General features: G+C 37.0%; 5 protein-coding genes and 1 long non-coding RNA gene across 6 annotated transcripts; 5 read left to right on the forward strand and 1 right to left on the reverse strand.

Annotated features, from left to right (window-relative positions):
- On the reverse strand, positions 1 to 1,231 carry LOC112712001 (uncharacterized). The gene has a single exon (XM_025764766.3). It carries the CDS (start codon positions 673 to 675, stop codon positions 136 to 138), a length of 540 nt encoding a protein of 179 aa, XP_025620551.1. The 5' UTR covers positions 676 to 1,231; the 3' UTR covers positions 1 to 135.
- A 1,998-nt stretch (positions 1,232 to 3,229) lies between these two features.
- LOC112712002 (uncharacterized) lies at positions 3,230 to 4,561 on the forward strand. Its single transcript, XM_072202179.1, has 4 exons — positions 3,230 to 3,240; positions 3,419 to 3,464; positions 3,558 to 3,825; positions 4,461 to 4,561. The coding sequence occupies exons 1-4, from the start codon at positions 3,230 to 3,232 to the stop codon at positions 4,559 to 4,561; spliced, it is 426 nt and encodes a 141-aa protein (XP_072058280.1).
- A 12,190-nt stretch (positions 4,562 to 16,751) lies between these two features.
- On the forward strand, positions 16,752 to 17,385 carry LOC112713092 (uncharacterized). Its single transcript, XR_011865175.1, has 3 exons — positions 16,752 to 16,947; positions 17,078 to 17,131; positions 17,240 to 17,385. It is a non-coding gene; the product is annotated as an uncharacterized lncRNA (long non-coding RNA).
- Positions 17,386 to 19,585: 2,200 nt separating this feature from the next.
- Positions 19,586 to 20,560, forward strand: LOC112709533 (uncharacterized). Its single transcript, XM_025761417.1, has one exon. It carries the CDS (start codon positions 19,586 to 19,588, stop codon positions 20,558 to 20,560), a length of 975 nt encoding a protein of 324 aa, XP_025617202.1.
- A 207-nt stretch (positions 20,561 to 20,767) lies between these two features.
- Positions 20,768 to 23,820, forward strand: LOC140175228 (uncharacterized). The gene is made up of 4 exons (XM_072202180.1): positions 20,768 to 21,734; positions 22,319 to 22,600; positions 22,703 to 23,520; positions 23,617 to 23,820. The coding sequence occupies exons 1-4, from the start codon at positions 20,768 to 20,770 to the stop codon at positions 23,818 to 23,820; spliced, it is 2,271 nt and encodes a 756-aa protein (XP_072058281.1).
- Positions 23,821 to 23,934: 114 nt separating this feature from the next.
- On the forward strand, positions 23,935 to 24,447 carry LOC140175229 (uncharacterized). The gene has a single exon (XM_072202181.1). The coding sequence runs from the start codon at positions 23,935 to 23,937 to the stop codon at positions 24,445 to 24,447; it is 513 nt and encodes a 170-aa protein (XP_072058282.1).
- Positions 24,448 to 26,015: the final 1,568 nt, after the last annotated feature.

Here is a 26,015-nt window from a genome sequence, read left to right on the forward strand (position 1 = left end):
TGACTTGCAAAATTGCATTTATTCTGGAAATAATGAAATTTTGTACAGATTTTCAATTAGTAGTTGATAAGCGTAGTAATGAATAAAGAATATCCCTATCTAATAAGTAATAAGTAATAACCTAATTTTGAATTTTTATTTTCTTTGTAGGATGAGAGTCCTGTGTCTGAATGTGAGGTGTGTCCAAATGCTTTTAGCTCCATTAATGGCGGGTTCTTCAGTTATAGTCTCCAACACAGGCTTCCTCGACCTACTGTAACTCAACCCTGACGACGACAATAGATCCACCCCTTCCAAACTCAGTCTTGGAACTGCTGGCTGGACGCGCGCAGTTGGTGCGGCGGATATGCGCCTGGCGGGAGAGTTGACGGCGAGGAAGAGAGCGGCGACGTCAGCCGGCGTGACGATAGAATTAAGCCTCCTCATGGGAAAGAAGATGTAGAGGTTCCCCAAATCCAGATCTTGATCGGCAGAGAGAGCAGAGAACCTGCGGTTGACGTGGAGAGAGCGAGAATTGGTCAGGAAGAAGTTAGGGTGGTCCATCATGAGCTCCGCCGCCTTCACGATATCCCTAAACTGCTTCACTTCGCCGGCGGGGAAGATCACCGTGGTTACCTTGCCGGCGTTCTTCGCCAAAGGAGGCACGAAGCTGCATGATGATATGTAATTTCCCATTACTGCTTCTCTTTATTACCTTAATTAACTGATTTTTTGTTTGAAAGAGAAAAATATGATACGATTCAATTCGGTTATGGTTATAAATTTGTTTTGTGTGTGTATATATAGGGGAAGGGTCAACGAGAAGGATTGTGATGTGTGAATAGTAGAATGTGCGTGTTAATGCGAGAGTGTGAGTGAGAAAAGTTGACCCGTGTTGTGGCTGTGATGAGAGTTTGTGAGTGCGCGTTGGTTTTGAAAGTTGGGTGGAAATGAAAATGGGAAGAAGCTGCAATTGCCAGTTGCAAACTTTTGAGGAGGATATAGCTGCACTTAGTATTTGCCGTGTCGGAGTGGACCCCTTACCCTCAGGCTGAGACTCGATGCTTATTTTTCTTGTGCTCTATTACTTTTTTTAGTTTAAATATATTTGTTATTTGATACTATTAATGAAATATTTTTAAGAAATATGGAAAATCATAATGCACTTCTAAGAAATTAAGAATTGCAATATTCTTTAGGAAATAATCTATTATTAGTGGCAACAAATAAATTAGTAGGTTTTTTATAATCTTTCCAAATCAACGCATATCTATTCTATTATATAAAAATCAGATGTCTGCACTTAATGATAAAGTTGATGTGGCATGCTTCTGAGAATGTTTCCCGATTTAATTTATTTGATTTAATTTGATTTGATTATATATTTAAATATTAATATAATTAATATAATTTAGATAATTTATTATAATTTATATTATTTAATTAATTATACTACATTAATTATAATTCGTTGTATTAGTGAATTAATTAGTTTATTTATAAAATCTAAAATAAAATAAAAGTTTAAAATAAAATAAATAAATTGTTATTTATTCTAATTAAATTTGTTTATCTACTACATATCAATTAACATTAATTTATAATACATTAATTTATAATCCTTTCTTATTATCCTAATGCGTTGTCGTTTCCCGGGAGAAGGAATAACGCGTTAGTGCATTACTGCTTGGTGGTCTCTACTACATATCAATTAACATTAATTTATAATACATTAATTTATAATTCTTTCTTATTATCCTAATGCGTTGTCGTTTCGGGGGGAAGGAATAACGCGTTAGTGCGTTACTGCTTGGTGGTCTCTCTCTTCTCTTTTGTTACTTTCATTCATTTTTTCGTTCAAAGAAAACAAAAAGGAAGAACCCTAGCTAGCCTCCATCGCCGCCGAACGAAGTGACCGGTTGCCGCCGTCCGTGGCTGTTCGAGGAGTCTTTCTTTGTACTGTTAGTGTTTTCCAAGTCAGATCCCCTTTTTGATGTCTTCTTCATCACTCGGCGCCTATCCTCCGTCGGATTCTTCCTGCTCGCGTTCGTCTTGTCGCCGTCGTCTCGGCGTCATTGTCTCGAAGGTCAGTGGCTTTGGTGTGCAGCTGTTCTTCGATTTTTATTTGAATGATTATAGGGTTTTGTGTTTTGCTGAAATCTTTGAACGATTAATTGATTTTTGGGTTCTGGCTCTGTTGTACTGCTGCTGCTTTGTGTTTTTGTAAAATTTGTAGATGATTATTTGATTATTCAGGTCAGGGTTGTGTGTTTTGTGTTTTGTGTTTTAGATTACACGAAAAAAAATCAATTACTTGGAACACTTGCACACAAACATGTCCAGTCCTAGCAGCAGCTTCCCAATGGATCCTTCGTTGGATCTTTCCCCTGTTCTCAGAACCTTGGTTGTAATCATGGTAAGTCTCTAAACTAATTCATTAATGTATGTAATTTAAAACCCTAATCCCAAATAGCATGCGACCCATATATAATTAATTTTATCATACAATTGATCCTATTTTTAATATGTCTTTTCACGTAATTTTTTTTATTTTGTCTATATCTTATATATTTTTTATTTGTCTTATGTTGCAATATTTTTTTTGGAGTCAATAGAATAGATGATACTATGCTCTCAACACAATCTTTGATCATATATGGAAGGTACTGATAACAAACCTTTTGGGAATTATATTAGATTAGGAAACAAAAAATTGGTGTTATATATCAAATTTAATTCTCATAGCGCCTTTAGTCTGTACCTCTTGAAATGTAAATATCTATGATATAGAGTGATTTGACAACATATAGAAATAAAATAATTTAATGCCTTTTCGAAACTTATTGTGATTTACAGTACATAATTAATGTATGTAAATATGGTGATTTTCTCTTCAGCATATATTGCTTCTTATTTTGATTTTTCAGAATTAAACTCCAGTTTGCCATGTAAATGGAACACAATAAATGTTGGCCGTTAACTTCTAACCTAATTTTGATAATTATTTTATTTATTGATTTATTGATTTTATTGATATGATTCAGATTCTTTAATCCTGAATAGTCCAAACACTTTCCCTTTTTTTTAGTTGGATTTTGATAGGAACATAAAGATTCTTGCAATCTTTACGAATACTGGGGCTGAACAGTGTTGTGACTCTCTATAAGTATGACATAGGTGATCACCACATTTATTCTTTATCTACACTGAAATTCATAATATTTGAGTAATTTTGTAGTGGTAGGTAGCAATGGCAGCTAGGTGAGTTCATGTGCCATGTGGATTGTTTCACATTAAGTTTTTTTTATCTTTCACTAAATATGAGGTTTTTGATTTTTAGGTATGATCTTATCAAGTGTATCAATGCTGGTCCAACGCATAAGGTGTGAAAACTCAAAGTATGTGTCATTAGACTTTGGACCGTTTCTCAATTTGCAAGATCTGGGATGAAGGCACCTATTGAGATGGTTGTCCTTGATGAAGAGGTAAAATTTTCTCTTTTCATTTCAGATTTATTTTGGTAATGACTGAGCAATAAACCTCATTTATCTATGACTCTATAAAATTAATGCATTCAGGGAGATACAATTCAATGCACTGTAAAAGACATATTTGTTCTTATCTTCGAGGGCTTACTCGCTGAGGGCAACGTGTACGTGGTCACTAATTTTGGAGTTGCTTTGAATACCATCAAGTTCAAGCTTACTAGACACGAATTTAGGATCCATTTCAAGAGGGACACGATTGTGCGTCTGGTACAGGATTCTTCAGTTCCATTGAACGGATTCAATTTTGTTCCGTTCAAAACAATTCAATCAGAGTCTAAAGAAGATGATTATTTAGTTGGTAAGTACTTTGTTAGATTAATCTATAATGTATGTGTTGTTTAATTCTTTGAAGTCTAATTTTTTAATCCTATATATTATTTTACACCATTTGCTGCCTTTTTATTATGAGCATATAGTGGACAGATAAGGATTTAATTGATGGTTGTTGCTATTCCTCTCAGGTCTCAAGTATTGTAGATTCATATAATTTTCGTGATTAAAAATTTTAACATAATATAATATAATATATTGTGACGGAGTATGTCTTATTTTCAAAATTTGTTTCATTAAGATATTATATTAAGGAAGAATTTTTTTAATTATTCCCTTCCTGTAACAATTATTCCCTTGCTGTAATTTTATATTAAGAAATAATAAATTTCTAACTCAGTTAAATATTGTTTCATTTGAATTTTGTTTAATAAAAATATTTTTATAATTTTGTGTATTATCCTTATAATGTCCTATAATTTTATTTCTTCACGAACTTTGATTTATAGGCCCTAATTATTAATTAACAGTTTTTTATATTTTTATTTTTAAGAGAATTAAAAGAATCTGATTTCAACATGAATAAAATGCATTGATTCCAAAGAGAAAAAATTGGGCATATAGAGTTTTGTTAATGAATAGATTGGTGCCTTTATTTTGTAGATGTGATAGGTCAGCTTGCTTCTAAGGATAACTTGGTCAAATTCACACGGGATGGGAAGCCGTCAAGTTATATCACCATAGAACTTGATAATCTTGAGTAATGCTTAATATCTTTTTGATAGTGGCTTTTGTTTTAAAATCTTATTTTGAAATTTTGTGTGTCTCTTTACTCTACAAGAATTGCTATTTCTTATAGGGGTGGACATAAATTAAAGGTAACGTTGTGGCAGTCTTTTGCTTTTGAATTACTCAAATATCTAGAGGAACACCCGTGTCTTACCTATGTGGTTATTCTCCAAATGGGCAAGATGAAATTTTATAGCGGTTTGTTTATTTGTTTATTTTACTGGTATTTGAATGCATGTTTTGTGTCATCATATGCTTATGGTATTTTCTTTATTTTGTTATGTCTTTTGTAGGGGTCATGGGTGTATCCAACACAAACTACAATTCGAAACTATTTATCAATGTTGAGTTTCCAGCTGCCAAGGATTTCTTTACGAGGTACAGTGTATAGATTAGTATTGTGGCCAGCAGAATATTTATACAATGCTTTTGATTATTAAACTATTAACAAATTTTATAAATTCTGATTTAAAAATACAAGGGTGAACAAATTGGATCCTGTTGACGGACAAGGCATAATGCCGCTGGTCTGTGATCAACCTGTTTCAGATGAGGAAGATTTTTTGCGTCTATCAGTCTACAAAACAATTGCAGAGATAAAGGAGCATAATCAGGTAGAATCCTTTCTTTATTAGTCTTCTTTTTTTTTATTGTATTAGTTCTAATGTTTGTTGGATCATAATCTCAATTGTTTTGTTGTACCCTCGCATCCATCGATTTTAGGATGCTGTATTTGTTACAGCCGGGACGATTAAAGAAGTTGAGACTGAATTTGGTTGGTGGTACAAAGGATGTAAGAAGTGTCGTCGTGACTTGAGGGAACTTGAGAAAAGATATTTCTGTCCCAATTGCATTAGAGACTACGAGTTCTTTGAGCCAAGGTATGACTCACGATACTTCTTTAACATTCACACACTATATACTCTTTGTCCTCGAAGATAATGGTGTAATCTAATCATTTGTATTATTTGCTCAGACACTATTAAATTATTATTATTCTAATAGGTATTTTTATAACATTTTTTTATGAATTATATATAATAAGGATTATTTTAAACTATTCTCCCTTGTGGGATGGAGACTCTTGGATAATTCCCCTTTCTGAGTTTTCAGATCGAATATGGAATCTTATGTGTTGTTTTTGAGTTTGATGTGAAGTTTCACACTGTTCATGATTATTATTTTTTTCTTGATTACATGTTGTAAAGTTCTACTTGATTAGTAATTTTTTTTAATTAAAAGGCATTGCTCATAATTTTTGCTTTTGTTATGGCCAATCGGTGTTAATTGTGTGAATGTGGCGTTGGAGATTTAGATTAACTATTATTGAAATCACATTGCAAAGTTACTTTCGTGGCTTGCTATTTCTGTATTTTTTATTTCTGATTCACAAAGGAAATATTAAAAAAATTATTGGCTACTGGTTTATTTAGCTTTGATTTATTCACGGGGTCACTTGCTTTTAGATTTCTTTAATTCCATTTGATACGTTTTATTCTTCCTTATAGGATGGAGACTCTTGGGTAAGCCATTAAAAAATTATTTGTGTCCGATTCAGTAATAACATAGTATAGACACTGATTATTGGTAAGATTTATGTAGTGTGTTGTTCTTGGACTGTATATTTTTTGGTGAATAATAGGTACATCATCCACATAAGGGTGATAGACCACACTGATGCTGCCTCTTTTGTTTTGTTCGATGGAGAAGCTGCAAAGTTTCTTAGAGTTTCTGCTAATGACCTTAGGCAGTCTTGTGTGACTAAGGTTTGATATCATATTCATTTTTTTTGTGTTAATAGTCTGGACTATACCTTAATTTTTATTACTTATGAGAGCATGAATGAACTTTTTTCCCCTAACTGTGAAGGGTGTTGAGAAAAATTCCTGTCCTGAAGAAATTAATAAGTTTAGGGATATTAAGTTCATCTTCAAAGTGCAACTCAAGATGAGGAATCTGAACTATTATGAACCATATGTGATTCATGTGCTGAGAATGACTAATGAGAATTCTCTGATCTCTGCCTTCCTGGATAAATACAATCCTGACACTGTAATTCCCTCTGGCTAATAACTTTCTCTTTTGTTTCGGTATTGCAAAAACAGATCAACCAGATTTTGGTGATGTCTTTTTATTGAATCAATTGTTTTGTAGGGCCTTTTGTCCCATGAAAATTCTGAACTATTGAGTTTGTCTACTGGTCCATACGACACTTCTAAGGTTTGTATCAAATGATTTCCAAATTGAATTGTTACAGTGATGTTATTAATTTTTACATAGTAACTAAAATATTATTATTCTTATATTTATTGGTACATGATGGTGTATCCAGGCTTGTGAGAGTGAGCCAACTCCATCACCTGCAGTTGATGAGAAACATAATTCTAAGATTCTCGGAGCTAAGAAACATATGAAGAGATTGGAGAGGAGTGGGTTGTGGTGGAGGACTAAATCAACATGCCTCTACACAGTTCGATTTAAAATATAGGAGATTAATTTATTTAAACTATTATTTGAATGAACTATGGTTGTTTAGAGTTATTAGGATCTACAATATATGAGTAGTTTATTTTTCAAAGTTTTTGTGTTGACATTAATTTATCTCTTAGAACTTGATACAAGAGTTGTTTCGTATATTTGTTTATTTAATCCAAGATTTTGAGTGTGTTTTCTTTTAATAAATAGTTATTATTATTATTATTAGTATTTGAATAATTATATAAAAAAATGAAAGCCCGTTGAAGAAATAAGTGTAATATTGGTGATGGTGATAATATGTTGGCAATTGCAAGGAGAGTTGAGCGAGATTCAACTATGCACAGCATGCTCAGTCTCGAAATATCTTGAACCCTGTATTAGAATCCCTTTTCTCACACGGATATAATTACTACTTTGAGAACTTGGGAATAAATCATGCATTATTGAAATTATTTGCTCATTCAGCATCATTATTATTATCATTATTGTATACTTCTTCAATTTTAAAATAAGTATGGCTTTTATTTTAATTTAAAATGCATATTTTAATTTTTTAATGAATCTAAAAGTTAAAATTAAAACAACAATTATTTTAAAATAGACAGAATCTATTCAATAAACAGAAATAAGAACTTTTTTTAAATCAATTTCTTCGTTTATCAAAATAAGTGTAAAGAATCTAATCAATCACAAGTAGTCTCTTTATAAATTAGAATAAATAAAGAAAACAGAAAGGGAATTAGAATAAATAAATAAAACAAAAGAAAACAAGAACACGTTAGTTGGTCTCCTCCTCTCTTTTGTTACTTTTATTAGAATAAATAAATAAAACAAAAGAAAACAAAAAGGGAATAACACTTACTGCTTGCTGGTCTCCCTCTTCTCTTTTGTTACTTTTATTCATTCTTTCATTCAAAGATAACAAAAAGGGAAAACCCTAGCTAGCCTTCACCGCCGCCGAATGGAGTGACCGGTTGCCACCGTCCGTGGCTGTCCGAGGAGTCTCTCTTTGTACTGTCGGTATTTTTCAAGTCAAAACCCATATTCGATGTCTTCTTCCTTACTCGGTGCTCATCCTCCGTCGGATTCGTCCTGCTCGCGGTTGTCTTGTCGCCGTCGTCTCGACGTCATTGTCTCGAAGGTCAGTGGCTTTGGTGTATTCTTCGATTTTCATTTTATTCTCTGGATCTCTGTTCTAAAATCAACAAATTATTGAATGATTATAGGGTTTTGTGTTTTGTTGAAATCTTTGAATGATTATTTGATTTTGGAGTTCTGGCTCTGTTGTACTGCTGTTGCTTTGTGTTTTTGTAAAATTTGTATATGATTGTTTGATTATTCAGCTCACCGTTGTGTGTTTTGTGTTTTAGATTATAGAGAAAAAAACCAATAACTTGAAACACTTGCACACAAACATGCCCAATCCTAACAACAGCTTCCCAATGGATCCTTTGTTAGGTCCTTTCCCTGTTCTCAGAACCTTGGTTGTAATCATGGTAAGTCTCTGAACTAATTCATTAATATATGTAATTTAAAATCCTAATCCCAAATTGTATGCGACCATAAATAAAATGATGAGATTTTTTCGAAATAAAATAATACAATATCTTTCTTCTGATACATATATTATGTGTATTACTGTACACGTATATATTATGAATTTTTTTGATACATATATTATGGGTATTATTATATATGTATATATATATTTTTTTTTTCTTAAAGGAAGACATGAATTCATCTGTTATTTTCATATCTTTTTTTACTCAATATAATTTTAATTGATAGTATTTATGATATAGAATAAGAGCTGTATTTTCAATTCAAATCTTTTTTTTATTTTTTAAATTATCAAGACAGATTTTTTCTTCTTTTGGATTATGGAAGAAATATGATTTTGGATGCAGTCTAATTTTAAAGTGATTTACCCAAAAAATATACCTCTTCTTAGTTGCTATAAAAGCCTAGGAAGTATGGTCTTATATTGTTACCATACATACTTGTTAGAATTTACGTTTGCTCTTTTTTTTCTCTAGAGAAAAAATGGATAGACAATATGATTTGTTAGAGATGATTGCACCGCCAAAAGAGAGCTGGAAGATTCATGTCAGAGTATGTAAAAGGTATTGTACCAATATTATGAATTATTTATGGTTGTGCATATTGACTGTATTTTTGTGGCATCATGATTGATAAGTAGTGTGTACTATGAGAGATCTCGCAGTACCTGTCTGTGGTTTCTGGAAAACCAGCATATATTGATGAAGATGAAGTTTTATATTCCACTGGGAGGAAGACAATAAAGGAGTTATGTGCTGTTGCGGATGTGAGTGCTTTATATAAAACTACTTTTTTTCGTTTGGTTCATTTTTTTTAACTTTCAAACTATTCCTATGTAGGTTGGATTCTATGTTGTTCGGGCCACTGTTCTTGATGTTAAACCCGTTCCAAGTTGGTGGTATAAATCATGTGTTTGCAGCGTGAAGGCAGAAGCTAATGCGAATGAATACTTCTGCGATGGCTGTAATAGGGACGTGAATAATGTGGTTGATAGGTATTACTCTAATTAGATTTATTTGTGCAATCTTTTTATAAAAATGCAATATAGTTAACTAATTGATTATGTTAATTTTTAATGATTTAGCGATATCTGGCTTAATACCAATAATTATTAAAAACAAAAACTGCTTTGGTTGATGAAAATTTGGTTTAGCCACACAAAAAAGATGGCAAACAAAGATAGAGTGCACAGAAAAAAATTCATATACCTGCAACACTTTTATAACAAAGTCTCCTTTGCTAGACTAAAATCTAGAAAACTGATAAATCTAAAAAAATTGTGTTTGAGCATCTTAATTATGTTGAATATCATTTTTATGATTTTGTTTTAACTAAAATTAAAGGTGATAGGCCAGGTGTTAATTGATATTTTTGAATTAAAAAATAGGTATAAGTTGAATTGGTTGATTTTTGATGGTACTGGTACAACGAACTTTGTTGTGTTCGATAAGGAGGTCGCAGCACTATTCGGACGAACCTGTACTGAGATGGTGAAAGAGTTGAATGTACATGAAACCAATTTTGTTGAACACGTTATGATTGTCAATAAGAGATGTTTGTTTATTTAGAACGATATAAATGTAAAATTTTTTGTGTAGGAAAAAGGGAAAGCAAGCAAAGATCCTACTGGTTTTAATGAGTTTTTCCTTGATAAGGAGTTTCTATTCAAGGTAGAATTAGAAATTACTGGATGGTGCGATTCTTATGATGTATCGGTGATACGTTTTGATTCTACCAATTTACCGAGGTGGAGGGACACTCAAGACCCGGTAAAATCTGGTGTACCCCTTGCTGATCCTATTAACCCTGTGCATGTATGATTTTTTTCTTTATTTTTTGTTGATTTTTAGACCATATATATTAAGGCTTAATTTGCTAAATATGAGGTGTTGTTTATTTATTTTTTCATTGTTTTTTTATGTAGCCTCGAGGTGAAGATGTATGTTTTGTTTGTGATGAGTCACCTGATCTAATCGTAGAAAATTTGTCTGTTACTAAAAGACTTGTTGTGAGGGTATTTATTTAGTCTTCACTTATATGGCCTCTTTTATATTTTGGATTTTATTTTTTTGGTTTCCTTCCATTAAAAAGTAGTTGTTGTGAAACATGAGGTTTTTCATGTAATGGAGATAAAGGAGCATGTTTTAAAGGTTTGGTGGAGTCTTGGCTATGACTATTGTTTATTGAAAGAACAGATATTATTCAAATTTTAAAATATTTTAAATTAAATAATTGTTGTTTTGTTTTATTTAATTATCTATGTTTTTTTGGACATGCTAATGACATTGAAAGTACTTTCTTTTTATTTTGATACAAGTCGAACATGACTCTAATATATAAGTAGATAAGTATGGGTATTGTTAGCGTATAATATATATATATATATATATATATATATATATATATATATATATATATATATATATATATATATATATATTATTTTAGATATTATTTTTTTTATTAAAATTTATTGAATACTTTTAGAATACAGATTTTTTGACTATATAATTATATCTGCTATTTTTATAATTGACTAAAAGAACAAGAAAGTAATTGTTTAATTGACCTGTATATCAAACAACAGTCATTGGCATTCAGCGACTTTACTCCTCAAGTTATTATTATTTGCGTGGGGATCAATAATCGTGTTTTAAAGAAGATACAATAATTTAAGCTTCTTGGTGTTTTTTTTTCAATGTTCATCATGAATTCCTAAATACCAGTACACTTAACACCTTTTTTTCTTCCAATTTTATAATTTAGTATTAACTCGAAGGATAGCGATTTTACCGATTTCTAATTAATAGAGTCACTTATTTATTATATGCTATTTTCAACTTATTCTTAATGAAAACTTTTTTATGAAAATTAAAATAATGAAATAAAAAGGTTTCATTATCGATTTTAAGAATAATAAAATTTCAATATTCGATTATATTCTCATGTAGCATTATTTTAAGATTCTAATATTGAATTATTAATTTTATATTAGGTGACTTATGTTTAATTCTCTTGATTTTTAATAAAATTAATTAAATAAATTATATAATTTTGTGGAATTATTCCAATTATATTATTACTTAAAAATATTTTTCTCTCTGTTGATAAAAACTCTCTTCTTTCTCCTGGTAACACACAGTTAGCTGATGTGGGAAGGTTGCTGCCATTGTCTCTACTTTGACAATAGTGACCCTCCACTCTCCCTCCTCCCCCACCCTTAAGATCAAGATTTAGAGAAAAATTTTAATTCATGAAGTTGTTTAGAGATTAGAAAAATATTTAGAAATTGGAGTGGTTCACGAAGAAGATGGCACAAGTTTTAAGCAATCATGACATGGGACCGATATATATTAATCATATTCTAAATTTTTCAACATAAACTCAAAATCCGCAAATAAAAATTAGTATATAGATTTTTCCAAAATAAAATAATAACAGTAATAAAAAGTGCTTTTAATTTATTATTAGTTAATCATTGAACGTTAAATTATCAAATAAAAAATATTATTAAATGAGAGTAATTAGAATGAGAGTGATTGTTAGGATGTTGGTGTTGTATGCTACTGTGACTCATTAAAGTATGTTATATTATATTTATGACTCCGTAAATAGAAACTTTTTATTTCGTTCAAAAAAGAAAACTATTGATTTAAAATAATATAATATCTTTGATTCTTTCCAACAAATTATAACATATACACATTAATATTTTAGCCCAGCCCAAAATACAATAGCTCTATATAGGAACTCTATAATTACATATAATCTTTCATATTCAATATTTGATTATTAGATATTTTTTGAAGGTGTTACTGTTGCACATTGCACCACATCTTTATGTAAGTTTTATTTATTTTTTTCATTTCAATAAATTTTTGAAGTGTTGATTAGTCTTCTATTGATTAGTGTTTTTATTTTATTTTGTTCAACTTCTTTACAATTTTATTTTTTTACTGTTCACATGTTATAAACTTATTAGCTTAGTAATTGAAAAGAATTAATATAATATAGCTTAATTGTTAAATATTTGAAAAAAATAAAACTATTATACACTCTCTAAAAATACTGTTACTACACAAGACACTATGTTTTATGTAAGTTTCATATGTTTTATGTAAGTTTCATTTTCTTTTATCAGATAGGTTAAAATTTGTTAATTTGGATACTAATTTTTATTATTCACTTAATGTAATTATCCAAAAAAATTATTTTATTATTTATAAAATAAATTTAAAAATTACATATCACGAAAAACATGTAGTACCACCTTTTAAAAGTATATTATTATTATTATTATTATTATTATTATTATTATTATTATTATTATTATTATTATTATTATTATTATTATTCACTACTAGAAAATTAGTTATTACAGACGGATATTTCCGACGGATTTTATCCCACTGAAATACAGAGGGAATTTCAGAGGAATTTTTTGTCGGAAAACAAAAAAAATGAATTAGCATAAATTACAGACGGAAAAAAAAATCCGTCGATAATTCCATCGGAAAAATTAATTTTTTCCGTAAAAAATAGTTACAGACGGAAAATCTGTCTGTAATTAAATAGACAAAACGCTGCGTTTTATTAAATTATTACAGAAGAAAAATCCGTCTGTAGTTTAAATTTTCCGTCGGAAATATATTAGAATAAGGAGATGGATCACTCTACTCCCGAATACTTCAGTTCAGTTCACTTTTTTTCACGTTTCCTTGAATTACTCCCATGCCTTCTCTCTCTCCATTGAAGATGTGACCTCCTCCGCTGTCGCCGCCGCCGCCGCGGCTGGCGTCGCACGAGCTCCTTCCACCGCCGCTCTCAATGCGTTTGCTCCTTTCGTCGTCACACGAGCTTTCTCGGCCGTGCACTTGTCTTACGAGCTCCCTCCGCCGCCACTCTCGCGCTGCTTCTTCTCTCCTTGTCGGAGGTTTGTCATCGTCTCTTCTCGTCGCTGTTAGTTCAGGAAGGCCTCCGCCTCCTTCTCGTCCCTAGCCCTAACCCTTCCATTGTGATTCTGTTCCGATTTCATTATCCCTAGCCCTAACCCTATCCCTTCCCTGTTTTTCTTAACCCTAATTCTCGTCCTTTAACCCTAATTTTCCGTTTGTTCTCTCTGGTTTAGAATTATGTTATTGGCATTGTAAATTGATTCCATTTGTCTAAGATTTTCCTCTGAACTTACACTCATTGTTTTAAATTTGTTATGCATAGGATTTTCTCAATCTGTTTGTTTGACTTTTTCAACTGTTTTTCATTTGCACAAAATCAGAACATCTACACCATCAAGGCATATAGTAGTTTATATGATTTAACATTAAATTCCTTTATTTTCATTATAGCATGATCATTTTTTCATTGCCACTGCAGGCAAGAATTGTTGCAAGCACGTGAAAAGCATAAGGAAGAGCAAGTGATTGCTTTGAAGCACTCTATGCAAAGTGGAATAGTTAGTTTTTACCAGATTGCTTTTTTATGTTGATGTGGCTTCTATTCTTAGATTATTTTCTTGATGTCAAGGTCCTTTTCTTCTCACACTTCTAGGCTGTCATTTACAGGCATAGGCAATGAAAGAGCAAGCTCAACTGAGGGAGAAAATGGCATACCAATACAAGCTTGGTAACTTTGAGGTGAGAATCCCAAATTAATTGTTTCAGCCTAAGTGAAAGCCTTTGTCAAAGGAGTTAGAGAAAGAAGAGAATACCTTAAAACAGTGCATAGAGAAACTTAAATTAGTTGAAGCAAATAGAGTTGTACTTGTCTCTCATTTAAAAGAAGCTATTGCATGAGCAGGTAAATTTTGATGCTGTTCAATGTACTTGATAGTTTTCTTTATGATTCATGTAGTTTTGTTCCTAACTGCATCTTGTTGCTATTGCTTTATGATTCATTTATGGTTTCCTTAATTTTATCATGGGTAGTGTTAAGATCAAAAACCATTTATTGCTTTTGGTGAAATGGTTCTTCTCATGATACTAGATATTATATGATCCCTATATGAACTAGTTATTTTCTTCCATTATTTTCTTCCATTCAAGAGTTTAATCCTTTAGGCAAAGATAGCTATCAAAATAATTGAATTTGAAGAAGATATAAGACAACAAGTGTGATAAAATGTGTGGTCAATAGCTATCAAAATAATATTCAGTTATGTTGGACTCAGATTGCTATTGTTCTTTGCAGTTCATATTTCATCTTCATCAAAAAAAGAAATAGCCACTTTCTTGAAGAAAGTCACCTCTCAGGAACCTAATCTTCATGTTGTTGACATTGATCTACCACTTATTGGAGTTTGTGCTCACAATTATTAAGTAAGGTTTAAATTTCTGCATAGAAAATGCACATGTTCTGCATATGATATTATGCACTCCACTTTTTTTGTTTTTCTCATTGATATCCATCTATCATGAGTATAGATTAAATTAATCTCTATGAAGGTAATGACTTTGCTAATATGTAGAAACTATAATAAGATATTCAGTCATGTTTTGCTACATTTGTAAAAGTAGTTGTGTTCATGCTTGCTACTTGAATGGTTTGGGTAAAAGATGCTGTGAAACAATTAGCTGCTGTTATTTGTTGGTTGTCATTTTGGTGCTATGAATTTTTTATTTTATCTTGAGATTATGTTTAGGTGATGAACTTAATTCCAGGGAGAGGTGAGGAAGTATTTAAAAAATTGGAACAGTTTCTCTAGTTAAAATTTAGGTGTTTGCTACTCTGTTGATTGAATCAGTGCACAGGTCAATTCAACTAATTGACTTATTGTTCTTTCTTGCAATTGAACTAATCTATCATGTCAGAGTTGTTTGCGTCAGTTGACCTATTCTGTTAGTTACAGGTTTACACTAATAATAATTTCCATTAAATTTGCACAGTTGGATTATTTATAGTGTATGCTTTGATTTACCTTGAATTATGACTCCTATTTGTAAAAGAGTGTACCAGAAATCCATTTCTTCAATGCCAGGTTTAAGGAATAAATAGGAGATGTTTTAGCTGCTCACGCTGCATATATTCAGCAGACTGGTAAAGAGTCGGATTCTGATTTTGTGCAGAATGTTATATCAAGAGCCAATATGGAGAAACGTTTGGTATGCAATTAGCCTTTGCTACAATTGAAGAAAGCTTTACTCTTTGATGATAAGCTGATACAGAAAAGATGACTACATGCGCTACCTGTTACATTTTTTTGCAGGGAAATATACCTGTGCACACATTATTGTCTAAATATTTATTATTCTATTTTTTTTAATATTTTATTTATTTACTATCTGTTGTCATGTTAAAAGTGGACTTTAGTTACATTTCATGTAATTTAAGAGATGAATTCATGATTGGTTATCAATGACAAGGCTTCATTTATAACTATTGACTTGATCAGTGAATTTTCCAGAATGAACTTGAGGCTGCTAAATCTGAGATTCAAAGTTGGCATTCTTCAATTCAAAATGAGCCTTGTGTATCTGCTGGTGCCACTCCTGGTTAGTTTGTTCCTTGTCTTTGGCATGTTAATTGTGATATACATCTGCATTTTAATTGTTCAAGTTTTAGTTCTTTGTACACAATTGCTTTATTTTTTTATTATAAATTTATCCGTGAACTATTAGTTAACCTTTGTTCTTTCCAGAGCCCAAAATGTTGCTTGATTTTCTTCAGACCCTGAAATCCTCAGAGGAGTCTTTAAGAGAGCATGTTTAGAATATAATCTGCCCTTTTTTTTCTGTTGATGTAGTTCACTATCCATTGATTAATTATCAATTATCATTGACCATTGACATATATCTATTGTTATCAGCTTGAAAAGGCAAAGAAAAAGGAAGCTGCGTTCATTGTAACATTTGCAAAACGAGAACAAGAGATAGCAGAGTTGAAGGTATCATGTTCAACTCTCTTTCTTTCTCCGCTTCCTTTTGTAGCTATAAGTGATTATAAGCAGTCTCTTCAGTTTCGAGACCTAAATGAGAAGAGAAACATTCGTTTGGAGGTTTGATTTTTGCTTCTCTGTACTTCTTTATTATTACTATTATTATTATAGCATCCTCCTTATCATATTTATATATTTTTTTTCAATCTTTAAATTTTCTCTCTGCATGAGAAGGTAATTAGAGGAGGTAGAAGAATTGAGATCTCAATCTAGTATGACTGGGGAGAGTAATATTGTAAGTGTTTTTTTTCCATTATGTGCTGAATAAGAAAAATTACTTGTCTCATTTCTTAAGTTTGATAATCATTTTCCTTTTTGCAGGTTGAAAAGAATTCTAAGAACCCTATTCTGATATCTGGTTGTAAAGTTGCAGATGGCAGTGGTGTTATGCTCGTAATGTTTTACTTTCTTTTGCCATGTGTGTGTGTGTCTATATATTGATTGCCATGTGTGTGTTTTACTTTTTTTTAAATTCCTCTCATCATTTATGAACTGAGTAACTCAAATCTTGTCTTTTTCCCAGTAATGGCTTCGGGATCCGATGATGCTCTTAAGAGTGTTGGTTTAGTCTTAGCAGGTAATAACTAATAAGTGTTTATCATAAAATGCAAAATTTTAATTTTGATTCTGGGGTTGCAGTAAATTCAATAATCACTTTTATTTCTAATGATATAAATGTTTTCAGGACTTACCAACTGAATCTGGAACTGTGATCCCCTATATTCACTTGATGAAACAAGCTCACAAGATTTTGAGGACAGTTATATAGTCTTGTTATTTGCATAACTTAGTATAGTTGAACAATATATTGAGTTTATGTTTTGAATTATAGTTGATGTATTAACATACTTTGATGTATGGTTGTTACTTATTATTATAGTTGATGATCAATACATTTTGTTTATATTTTGAATTATATTGACTTGCTTGTTTATAGTATTTTTCTTTTAGTTTGATAATACGATGAGTTTGTTTATTTTTTGAAATATTATAAATATTCGAATACAAATTAGATAAAAATTTGTATTAAATTTATATTTATTTTGTATGAAAACAAGCTTATTTTGTAATTAGAAAAATAAAAAAAATTATTTTACCTTACTGTAGACGGATTTTCTGTCTGTAATCAGAGTATGAGATGATTTTCCAAAGTTCAAATTACAGACAGAAAATCTGTCGAAAAATCCATCTGTAATTATAGACGGAAAATCTGTCTGAAAATCCGTCTGTAAGTCTATAATTACAGACAGAAAATCTATCTAAAAATCTATCTGTAATTACAGACGGAAAATCTGTCTGAAAATCTGTCTGTAATTACAGACGAAAAATCCGTCTGAAAATCCGTCTGTAATTACAGACAAAAAATCCGCTTGAAATTCCGTCTGTAATTACAAACGAAAAATCCGTCGGAAAGTTCGTCGCCTTCGGAAAATGGAGAGAGAATTTACAGAAGAAAAATCCGTCGGTAACTGGTAAAAATCCGTCTGTAATTTTCCAACGGAAAAAAATCCGTCGGTAAATAATTTCCGACGGAACTTTTACAGAGGGACAAAATCCGTCGGTAATTTTGTCGGTAACCAAAAATCCGTCTGTAATAAAGACTAAATCCGTCTGTAAAATCTGTCTGTATTAATCTATTTTCTAGTTGTAATTATTATTATTATTATTATTGAAGCATACCACAAAGTTGTATTTAATTTTTAATATGTAATCTAATTTTTAAGATTTAAATTTTAAATGACTTAAATTATTCTATGTTGAATATTTTGTCTTTAACTAATTTTTTTGTTAATACGTTGATTAAAAAATGTGATTTATTGATCACTTCTAAATTCAAATTTAAAATTTGTCGTGCAGGAGTGTATATTTTCAATTAATTATTTGATAACATATGATATAAAAATTAGTTTGCTTAATATTAAAATGGGTATATATATATATATACCCATTTTAGTTAGATTATTAATTTGTGAATTAAAAGTCACTATTAATGTTACGGTTTAGGGTATATATATATATATATATATATATATATATATATATATATATATATATATATATATATACCCATTTTAGTTAGATTATTAATTTGTGAATTAAAAGTCACTATTAATGTTACGGCCTGGCCCAAGCCACTTGCGGGTCGACCCGACCCACTGATGATCCGACCCGAGCGGTCGGGCACATGCAGCTCACTATGCGACCCGGACACGCGTCCCTGACAGCTCTCCACTGCAGCTGTGAGGAAGCTTCGAGGAAGGTGGGCCTGTCCTTGTAGGGCCCACCCCTGACACGGTATAAATGGGGAAGGACCTGCCCTTCCCCCAGGGTACGTCACTTTTTTCTCCTATCATATTCCCCTCCTGCACACTAACTGACTAGAGCGTCGGAGTGTCTTTGCAGGTGGCACCCCCCCTCTTTCCTTCTACGACGAGAGTTCGGCTACCCAGCAGATCCAAACCCAGCACGACCGCAATCAAAGCGTTACTACCCCCTCAAATAACCACCTGACCTGTCCGGCAACCGACAACCGAACATTGGCGCCGTCTGTGGGGATTTTAGATGGACGTTGTGCCGGGTCCCGGAGACCAAGGCCGAGGAGCCGGAGCAAAAGGGGCGGCCTCCGTCGCCTCACTAAGAGGACAGCGAAGGTCCCCCCGACAACACACTGAACCACACACAAGGACGCGACCCTTCGGGGGAACGGGCGGCGACAGCGCCATAATAATGCAGGAGCTACGTCACAGGGTCCAGAACCTGGAGCGGCAACTGGCCGACCAGGAGCGCGACGGACGAACCACCGATCCCAGCTACACCCCATCCCCTGAAAGCCAAGAGAGAGACTCCCACCAAAGCCGTCTGTGACGCGCCCCCGCATCCCGAACGGAAGCAGAGAGCACCCGGGAAGAGTCCCCATCCCGAGAAGACGAAATGACACGATCATATACTCCCGAGGCAAGGAAACGCACCGCACTGCACGAGATCGCGAAGACGGGGAAGGGAGGTCCGAGAGGAAACGGCAACCCTGATAATGGGCGCCACCCCATTCCACCGATCCATCCTCGAAGTCCGGTTGCCGAAGCACTTCGACAAACCAACGGACATGAGGTACGATGGAACTCAAGACCCTCAAGAACACCTCACGGCCTTCGAAGCAAGGATGAATCTAGAGGGAGTAGGGGACGAGGTGAGGTGCCGAGCCTTCCCGGTAACCCTGGCAGGACCCGCGATCAGATGGTTTAACGGCCTCCCGCAAGGGTCCATCTACGGGTTTTTGGACATCAGTCGTGCATTTCTGGCCCAGTTTACAACACGAATAGCAAAGGCAAAGCACCCGATCAACCTTCTGGGGGTAACCCAGAGACAGGGAGAGCTGACCAGAAAATACCTGGATCGGTTCAACGACGAATGCTTGGAAATAGACGGCCTAACCGATTCGGTGGCCAGCCTTTGCCTGACGAACGGCCTTCTCAACGAGAACTTTCGAAAACACCTTACCACGAAACCAGTCTGGATGATGCACGAGATCCAAACGGTAGCCAAGGAGTATATAAACGATGAGGAAGTCAGCCAAGTCGTGGCTGCCAATAAACGGCATTCCGGCTACATCCAACCTCGGCAACAAGGTAACGGAGAAAGACTGAAGGAACAAACCAGGGAAGGAGCTCCAAGCAAGGCAACCAGGCCATTCCCCCGGGTCGGGAAATTCACCAACTACACTCCGCTTACTCTTCCCATCATGGAAGTTTATCAGCAAATAGCCGAGAAACGAATCCTGCCGAAGCCCCGACCACTCAAGGACCGTACGGGAGGAAACAAGAACTTCTATTGTGACTACCACAAAGGCTATGGTCACCAAACACAGGACTGCTTTGACCTGAAGGATGCACTAGAACAAGCGATAATGGAAGGTAAGCTAGCGGAATCCTCCCATCTTATCAGGGAGCCGAGGAGGCGTTATCGCGACCAAGACGAAGAAGGCAAAACCTGTTCGGCAAAGCGGTGACAAGAGCCAGAAAACAGAGATCACGGCCTCACCGTGATAAACGTGGTGACGGCCAAAAATGCCGCGCCAAGGTCACGGTCGGCGCACAAAAAAGATGCCAAGGTCTTGGCGGTCTCCTCCTCGTTGGTGCGAAACTCTAAGAAGCCCCCCTCCATTTCTTTCGGCCCGAAAGACCAATGGTTCGACGACGCCCCCGAAAACCCACCCATGGTCATCACGGCTAGAGTGGGAACCGGTCTCGTCAAAAGAATCCTCGTCGACACGGGGGCTGACTCGAACATCATGTTCCACAACGTATTTGACGCACTGGGACTAAGGGACACCGATCTGACGACTCACCAGCACGGGGTCATTGGATTGGGCGACCACTTCATCAAACCTGATGGAGTAATATCCCTACCGATCTCAGTGGGACAGACTCAAGGCCGAAGATCGGCGATGGCCGAGTTCGTGATCCTCCGAGATTCCACCGCCTACCATATCATCTTGGGAAGGAAGACGATTAACGATGTTGAAGCGATAATCAACAAGAAGCTGCTAGTCATGAAGTTTGTTACCGACGACGGATCTATAGGGTCCATAAGAGGAGACCTTGAGACGGCATTCGCTTGCGACAATGCCAGCCTCTCCCTAAGGAAGAAATCCAAAGAGGCGTCCGGCGTGTTCCTAGCCGACCTGGACGCCAGAGTAGACGACAAAGCAAGACCGGAACCAGAAGGGGACCTGGAAAAATTCAGGATCGGTGACACGGAGGAAAAATTCACGTTCATCAACAAGAATCTCCCGCATGAGCTGAAGGAGCCCTTGGTCGAAATGATAAGGGCCAATAGGGATTTGTTTGCCTGGACATCGGCCGACATGCCGGGCATAGACCCCAAAATTATGTCACACCACCTGGCCGTCAAGTCGGAAGCACGCCCAGTAGCCCAACGAAGGAGAAAGATGTCGCGGGAGAGGGCGGAGGAGGTAGCCAGGCAGACGGCCAGCCTCCTAGAAGCAGGTTTCATACGAGAAGTAGACTACTCGACATGGCTCTCGAATGTAGTTCTAGTAAAAAAGCACAACGGCAAATGGAGAATGTGCGTAGACTACTCTGACCTTAACAAGGCATGCCCTAAGGACTGTTTCCCCCTCCCTAACATAGACGCGCTCGTCGATGCTGCGGCGGGTTACCGTTATCTGAGCTTCATGGACGCCTACTCCGGCTACAACCAGATACCGATGCACCATCTAGACGAAGATAAGACGGCGTTCATAACGCCGGGGGGAACCTTCTATTATAAGGTAATGCCATTCGGCCTAAAAAACGCAGGGGCAACATATCAAAGGCTGATGAACAGGATATTCCACGACCTCATAGGCAAGACAGTGGAAGTCTATGTAGACGACATCCTCGCGAAAACAACGCGACCCGACGACCTCCTGAATGACCTGGCAAGTGTATTTGCGTCTCTCCGACGACACGACATGAGGTTGAATCCCCTCAAATGTGCCTTCGCCATGGAAGCTGGAAAGTTCCTAGGATTCATGATAACTCAGAGAGGGATAGAAGCCAACCCAGAGAAATGCCAAGCGATACTCCAGATGAAGAGCCCAGGTTGTATCAAGGACGTCCAAAGGCTGGCAGGGCGGCTGACCTCGTTATCCCGGTTTCTCGGAGCGTCGGCAACAAAGGCCCTACCGTTCTTTAACCTCATGAGGAAAGGGATAGCGTTCGAATGGACACCCGCATGCGAGGAAGCCTTTAGGCACTTCAAGGAAATCCTGGCGGCACCCCCTGTGCTCGGGAAGCCAAAGGACGGGGAGCCGTTATATCTATACCTCGCCATAACAGGATAAGCCCTGGCCGCAGTCCTAGTGCGAGAAGAAGGGAGGACTCAACAACCAGTCTACTTCGTGAGCAGAGCCCTGCAAGGGGCAGAATTAAGGTACAGCTAACTAGAAAAGCTAGCCCTAGCACTCTTGACCTCTTCACGGAGGTTAAAGCAATACTTCCAAGGTCACCAGGTTGTCGTAAGAACGGACCAGGGAATCCGACAAGTACTTCAAAAACCCGATTTGGCGGGAAAGATGATGACTTGGTCCATTGAACTTTCCCAATACGACATACGATACGAACCCCGGCAAACCATCAAGGCGCAGGCGATGGCATATTTTTTAGTAGAAGTAACGGGAGATCCAACCGAAGAAACGAGCACACGGTGGAAGCTCCACGTGGACGGAGCCTCCAACCAGACGTCCGGGGGTGCCGGGATCATCCTAGAAAGCCCGGTTGGAGTCGTATACGAGCAGTCGATCAGGTTCGAATTCCCCGTTCGAACAACCAGGCAGAATATGAAGCCTTCATAGGGGGCTTAACCCTAGCAGCGGAAGTCGGAGCAACAAGGCTGGAAATATGCAGCGATTCACAGGCCGTCACCTCCCAGGTAAACGGGAGCTATCAAGCCAGAGACTCATTATTACAAAAATACTTGGAAAAAGTCAAGAACTTAAGCCAAAAGTTTGAGGAGGTCACGGTCCACCACGTGCCCAGAGAGAGGAACACACGGGCAGATCTCCTATCAAAATTGGCCAGCACAAAACCGGGAGAAGGCAACCGATCTCTCATCCAAGGCATGACGAGGGAGTCGGCGGTCACCCTGCATCTGTCACAGCTGGGCTCTTCATGGCTAGACCCCATCACCAGTTTCCTAGAAAGTGGCAAACTCCCTGACGATGAAAAGGACGCCGCAAAACTGAGAAGGGAAGCAGCCAAATACGCGGTCATTCAAGGACAGCTATTCAAGAAAGGGCTCAACCAGCCCCTACTGAAGTGCTTACGCCCCGACCAGACGGACTACGTCCTCAGGGAAGTCCATGAAGGCTGCTGCGGACACCACATAGGAGGCAAAGCCTTAGCAAGAAAGTTAATCCAAGCTGGATACTATTGGCCGTCAATGATGGCAGACTCCAAAGAATTCGTCAGAAAATGTGTCAAGTGTCAAGAGAATGCCAATTTCCACAGGGCACCGGCCTCCGAGTTAAGTCTGTTAACGTCCTCCTGACCATTCTCGCAGTGGGGAGTCGATCTCTTGGGGCCGTTCCCAGTCGGTCCCGGGCAAGTGAAGTATCTCATAGTCGCCATTGATTACTACACCAAATGGATAGAAGCCGAGTCGCTGGCTAGCATATCCTCATCCAATTGCAAGAAATTTATGTGGAGGCACGTGATAACGCAATTCGGGATCCCAGAAGTCGTTATCTCGGACAATGGCACGTAGTTTACCGACAAGAAGTTCACGGAATTCCTCACCGGCCTGGGTATAAGACAGAAGTTCTCCTCGGTAGAGCACCCCCAGACAAACGGACAGGTGGAATCCGCGAACAAGATTATCATGTTAGGGCTGCAGAAACGGTTGGATAATAAAAAAGGTGCTTGGGCCGACGAACTAGCCTCGGTCCTCTGGTCTTACCGAACAACCGAGCAGTCCTCCACTAAGGAGACTCCCTTCCGACTGACATACGGGTTAGATGCGGTAATACCCGTGGAGATCGGGGAACCGAGTCCCCGGCTACATTTGAAAGGAGTAGAGGAAGCCGTGGAGAAGGACCTAATAGATGAAGCAAGAGAAATGGCCCATTTGACGGAAACAGTGCTGAAACAAAGAATGGCTCTGCGCTACAACACCAAAGTGCTCAGAAGGGAGTTCGAACCGAACGATCTCGTCCTAAGACGTAACGACATCGGCTTACGGACCCCCGGAGTAGGCAAGCTGGCGGCAAACTGGGAAGGCCCCTATAGAATCAAAAAAGTGATGGGCAAAGGTGCTTTCAAGTTAGAAAGGCTCAACGGCAAGGAAGTCCCAAGAACATGGAACGCGGACAACCTAAGAAGATTCTACTCCTAGTGCGTGAGGCGACATACCGACCAATCGAGCTAAGTATTAATTCGCGGATTTGTACTTTTCGTTATGTCCTATGGGCCTTTTATGCAATTACCGAATAAGATATACTTGTGCAAATTTTCTCTTTTGTTTTGTTCGTCTTTTCTGGACAACCCACTACGCAAGCGAATTCATCACAACTCGACAACGATGCGCGGCCCCGGGACTGATCACCCCGGGAGCCCATCAACTACCACAATAGCAAAACGGCTACATTAAAAAGCCACGACCCGGCCCAGCCGGAATATCATCAACACGGCAAAACGAACAACAAGCCACAAGTCAATAACGGTTAATATAAATGATAACACGACCAGGCAAATAAGAAAGTATTAACTACAATAGAACGCGCAAGCAACCCAAAGAGTCAATTGTTCATCAAAGCCAAAACAAAACGGCTGAACCAAAAGTTTTATAGCAGAAAAGGAGAGTTCACTTCTTGGGTACGTCAACAATTTTGCCATCCTTGATCACCTTGAAGACACCAATCGCCGACGTGTCAAAGTCAGGAGCAACAACTTTGACCTGAGCTTTAAAGGCCTCCACGGTTGCCAGGATCGCACCTTTCCCCTGCTTGACGACGTCTTTATACTTTGTTCTTAACGCTGCCAGTTCAGCCTCCACAGCTTGCTTCTCCTTCTCCACCTCGGCCACCCGTTTTTGTGCCGCGCCGACCTGACTCTCTAAAGTCATTTCGCGCTCGACAAGACGTGAAACCGTGGCGTCCGACTCTTCCAACTTCTTCTCAGCGGTAGTGGCTTTCTTCTCAGCAGCAGTAGCTTTCTTCTCGGCGGCATCAAGTTTCTCCTCAGATTGGGTCAGCTGCTCCCGGAGGGTTTCAACTTCACTTTTAAGCTCATTGTTAGCCTTCCCAGCAGATTCCAACCTCCTGCGAAGGGATTCTATCCCGGACAGTTTGAACTCGGCTTTCCGAGCTATCACTGTGCCACGCAAGAGGGTACGATACATCCACCTCGCCTGCCCGGAAAGGGATGACTCGTGAAAATGCTCTTCAGTACCAGAAATCAGCTGAGAATCTATAAAGTTCCCGACATCGAAATTCCTCTCCATGACAGTAAGAACCCCCTCAGGACTGGACAACGTCTTCCTCTTCCTTTTGAGGCTAGGGACCTCCTCGGCCTCGTCATCGGCATCAGGGTTAGACGTCGAACCCCCAGTGCCGATCACCTCGCGGAAGGGGGAAACGTGAACCGCCTTGTCGCCTTCAGTCGAGGCACCCTGAGCCGAGGTGCCAGTCTCGTCGACCGCAGCCCCTTGCTCGGAAGCGGCCTTGTCCTCCGGGGGAGCAGCAGATTTCTCGGTAGCAGATTTCTCATTACCTCCCTCGTCGTCACTCGCACACAGGAAGGTTTGGAACAAGTTAGGGAGACCCGTTATCTCGGTAGACATTCCCACTGTAAAAAGAAAAAGAAGTCGGTTAGTCACAATGAGCTATTAAGAAAAGTAAGAAGCTAAGAGACAAAGCAAGCAAAGATTCCTCACAAATATAGTTACGACCGGCCTCCCGGTCA

This window comes from Arachis hypogaea, chromosome 9 (genome assembly GCF_003086295.3).
Source record: "Arachis hypogaea cultivar Tifrunner chromosome 9, arahy.Tifrunner.gnm2.J5K5, whole genome shotgun sequence".
Taxonomy (NCBI): domain Eukaryota; kingdom Viridiplantae; phylum Streptophyta; class Magnoliopsida; order Fabales; family Fabaceae; genus Arachis; species Arachis hypogaea.

Excerpts from the sequence above, each read along its gene's own strand:
- LOC112712001 (XM_025764766.3), bottom strand. The coding sequence starts at position 675 with ATGGGAAATTACATATCATCATGCAGCTTCGTGCCTCCTTTGGCGAAG.
- LOC112712002 (XM_072202179.1), top strand. Across the intron at positions 3,465-3,557 it reads TGGTTGTCCTTGATGAAGAG|GGAGATACAATTCAATGCAC; the intron begins GTAAAATTTTCT and ends TAATGCATTCAG. Across the intron at positions 3,826-4,460 it reads AGAAGATGATTATTTAGTTG|ATGTGATAGGTCAGCTTGCT; the intron begins GTAAGTACTTTG and ends TTTATTTTGTAG.
- LOC112709533 (XM_025761417.1), top strand. The coding sequence starts at position 19,586 with ATGGGCGCCACCCCATTCCACCGATCCATCCTCGAAGTCCGGTTGCCG.
- LOC140175228 (XM_072202180.1), top strand. The coding sequence starts at position 20,768 with ATGGTCATCACGGCTAGAGTGGGAACCGGTCTCGTCAAAAGAATCCTC. Across the intron at positions 21,735-22,318 it reads CGATGCTGCGGCGGGTTACC|GAAATCCTGGCGGCACCCCC; the intron begins GTTATCTGAGCT and ends AGGCACTTCAAG. Across the intron at positions 22,601-22,702 it reads CGGACCAGGGAATCCGACAA|GCGATGGCATATTTTTTAGT; the intron begins GTACTTCAAAAA and ends ATCAAGGCGCAG.
- LOC140175229 (XM_072202181.1), top strand. The coding sequence starts at position 23,935 with ATGTTAGGGCTGCAGAAACGGTTGGATAATAAAAAAGGTGCTTGGGCC.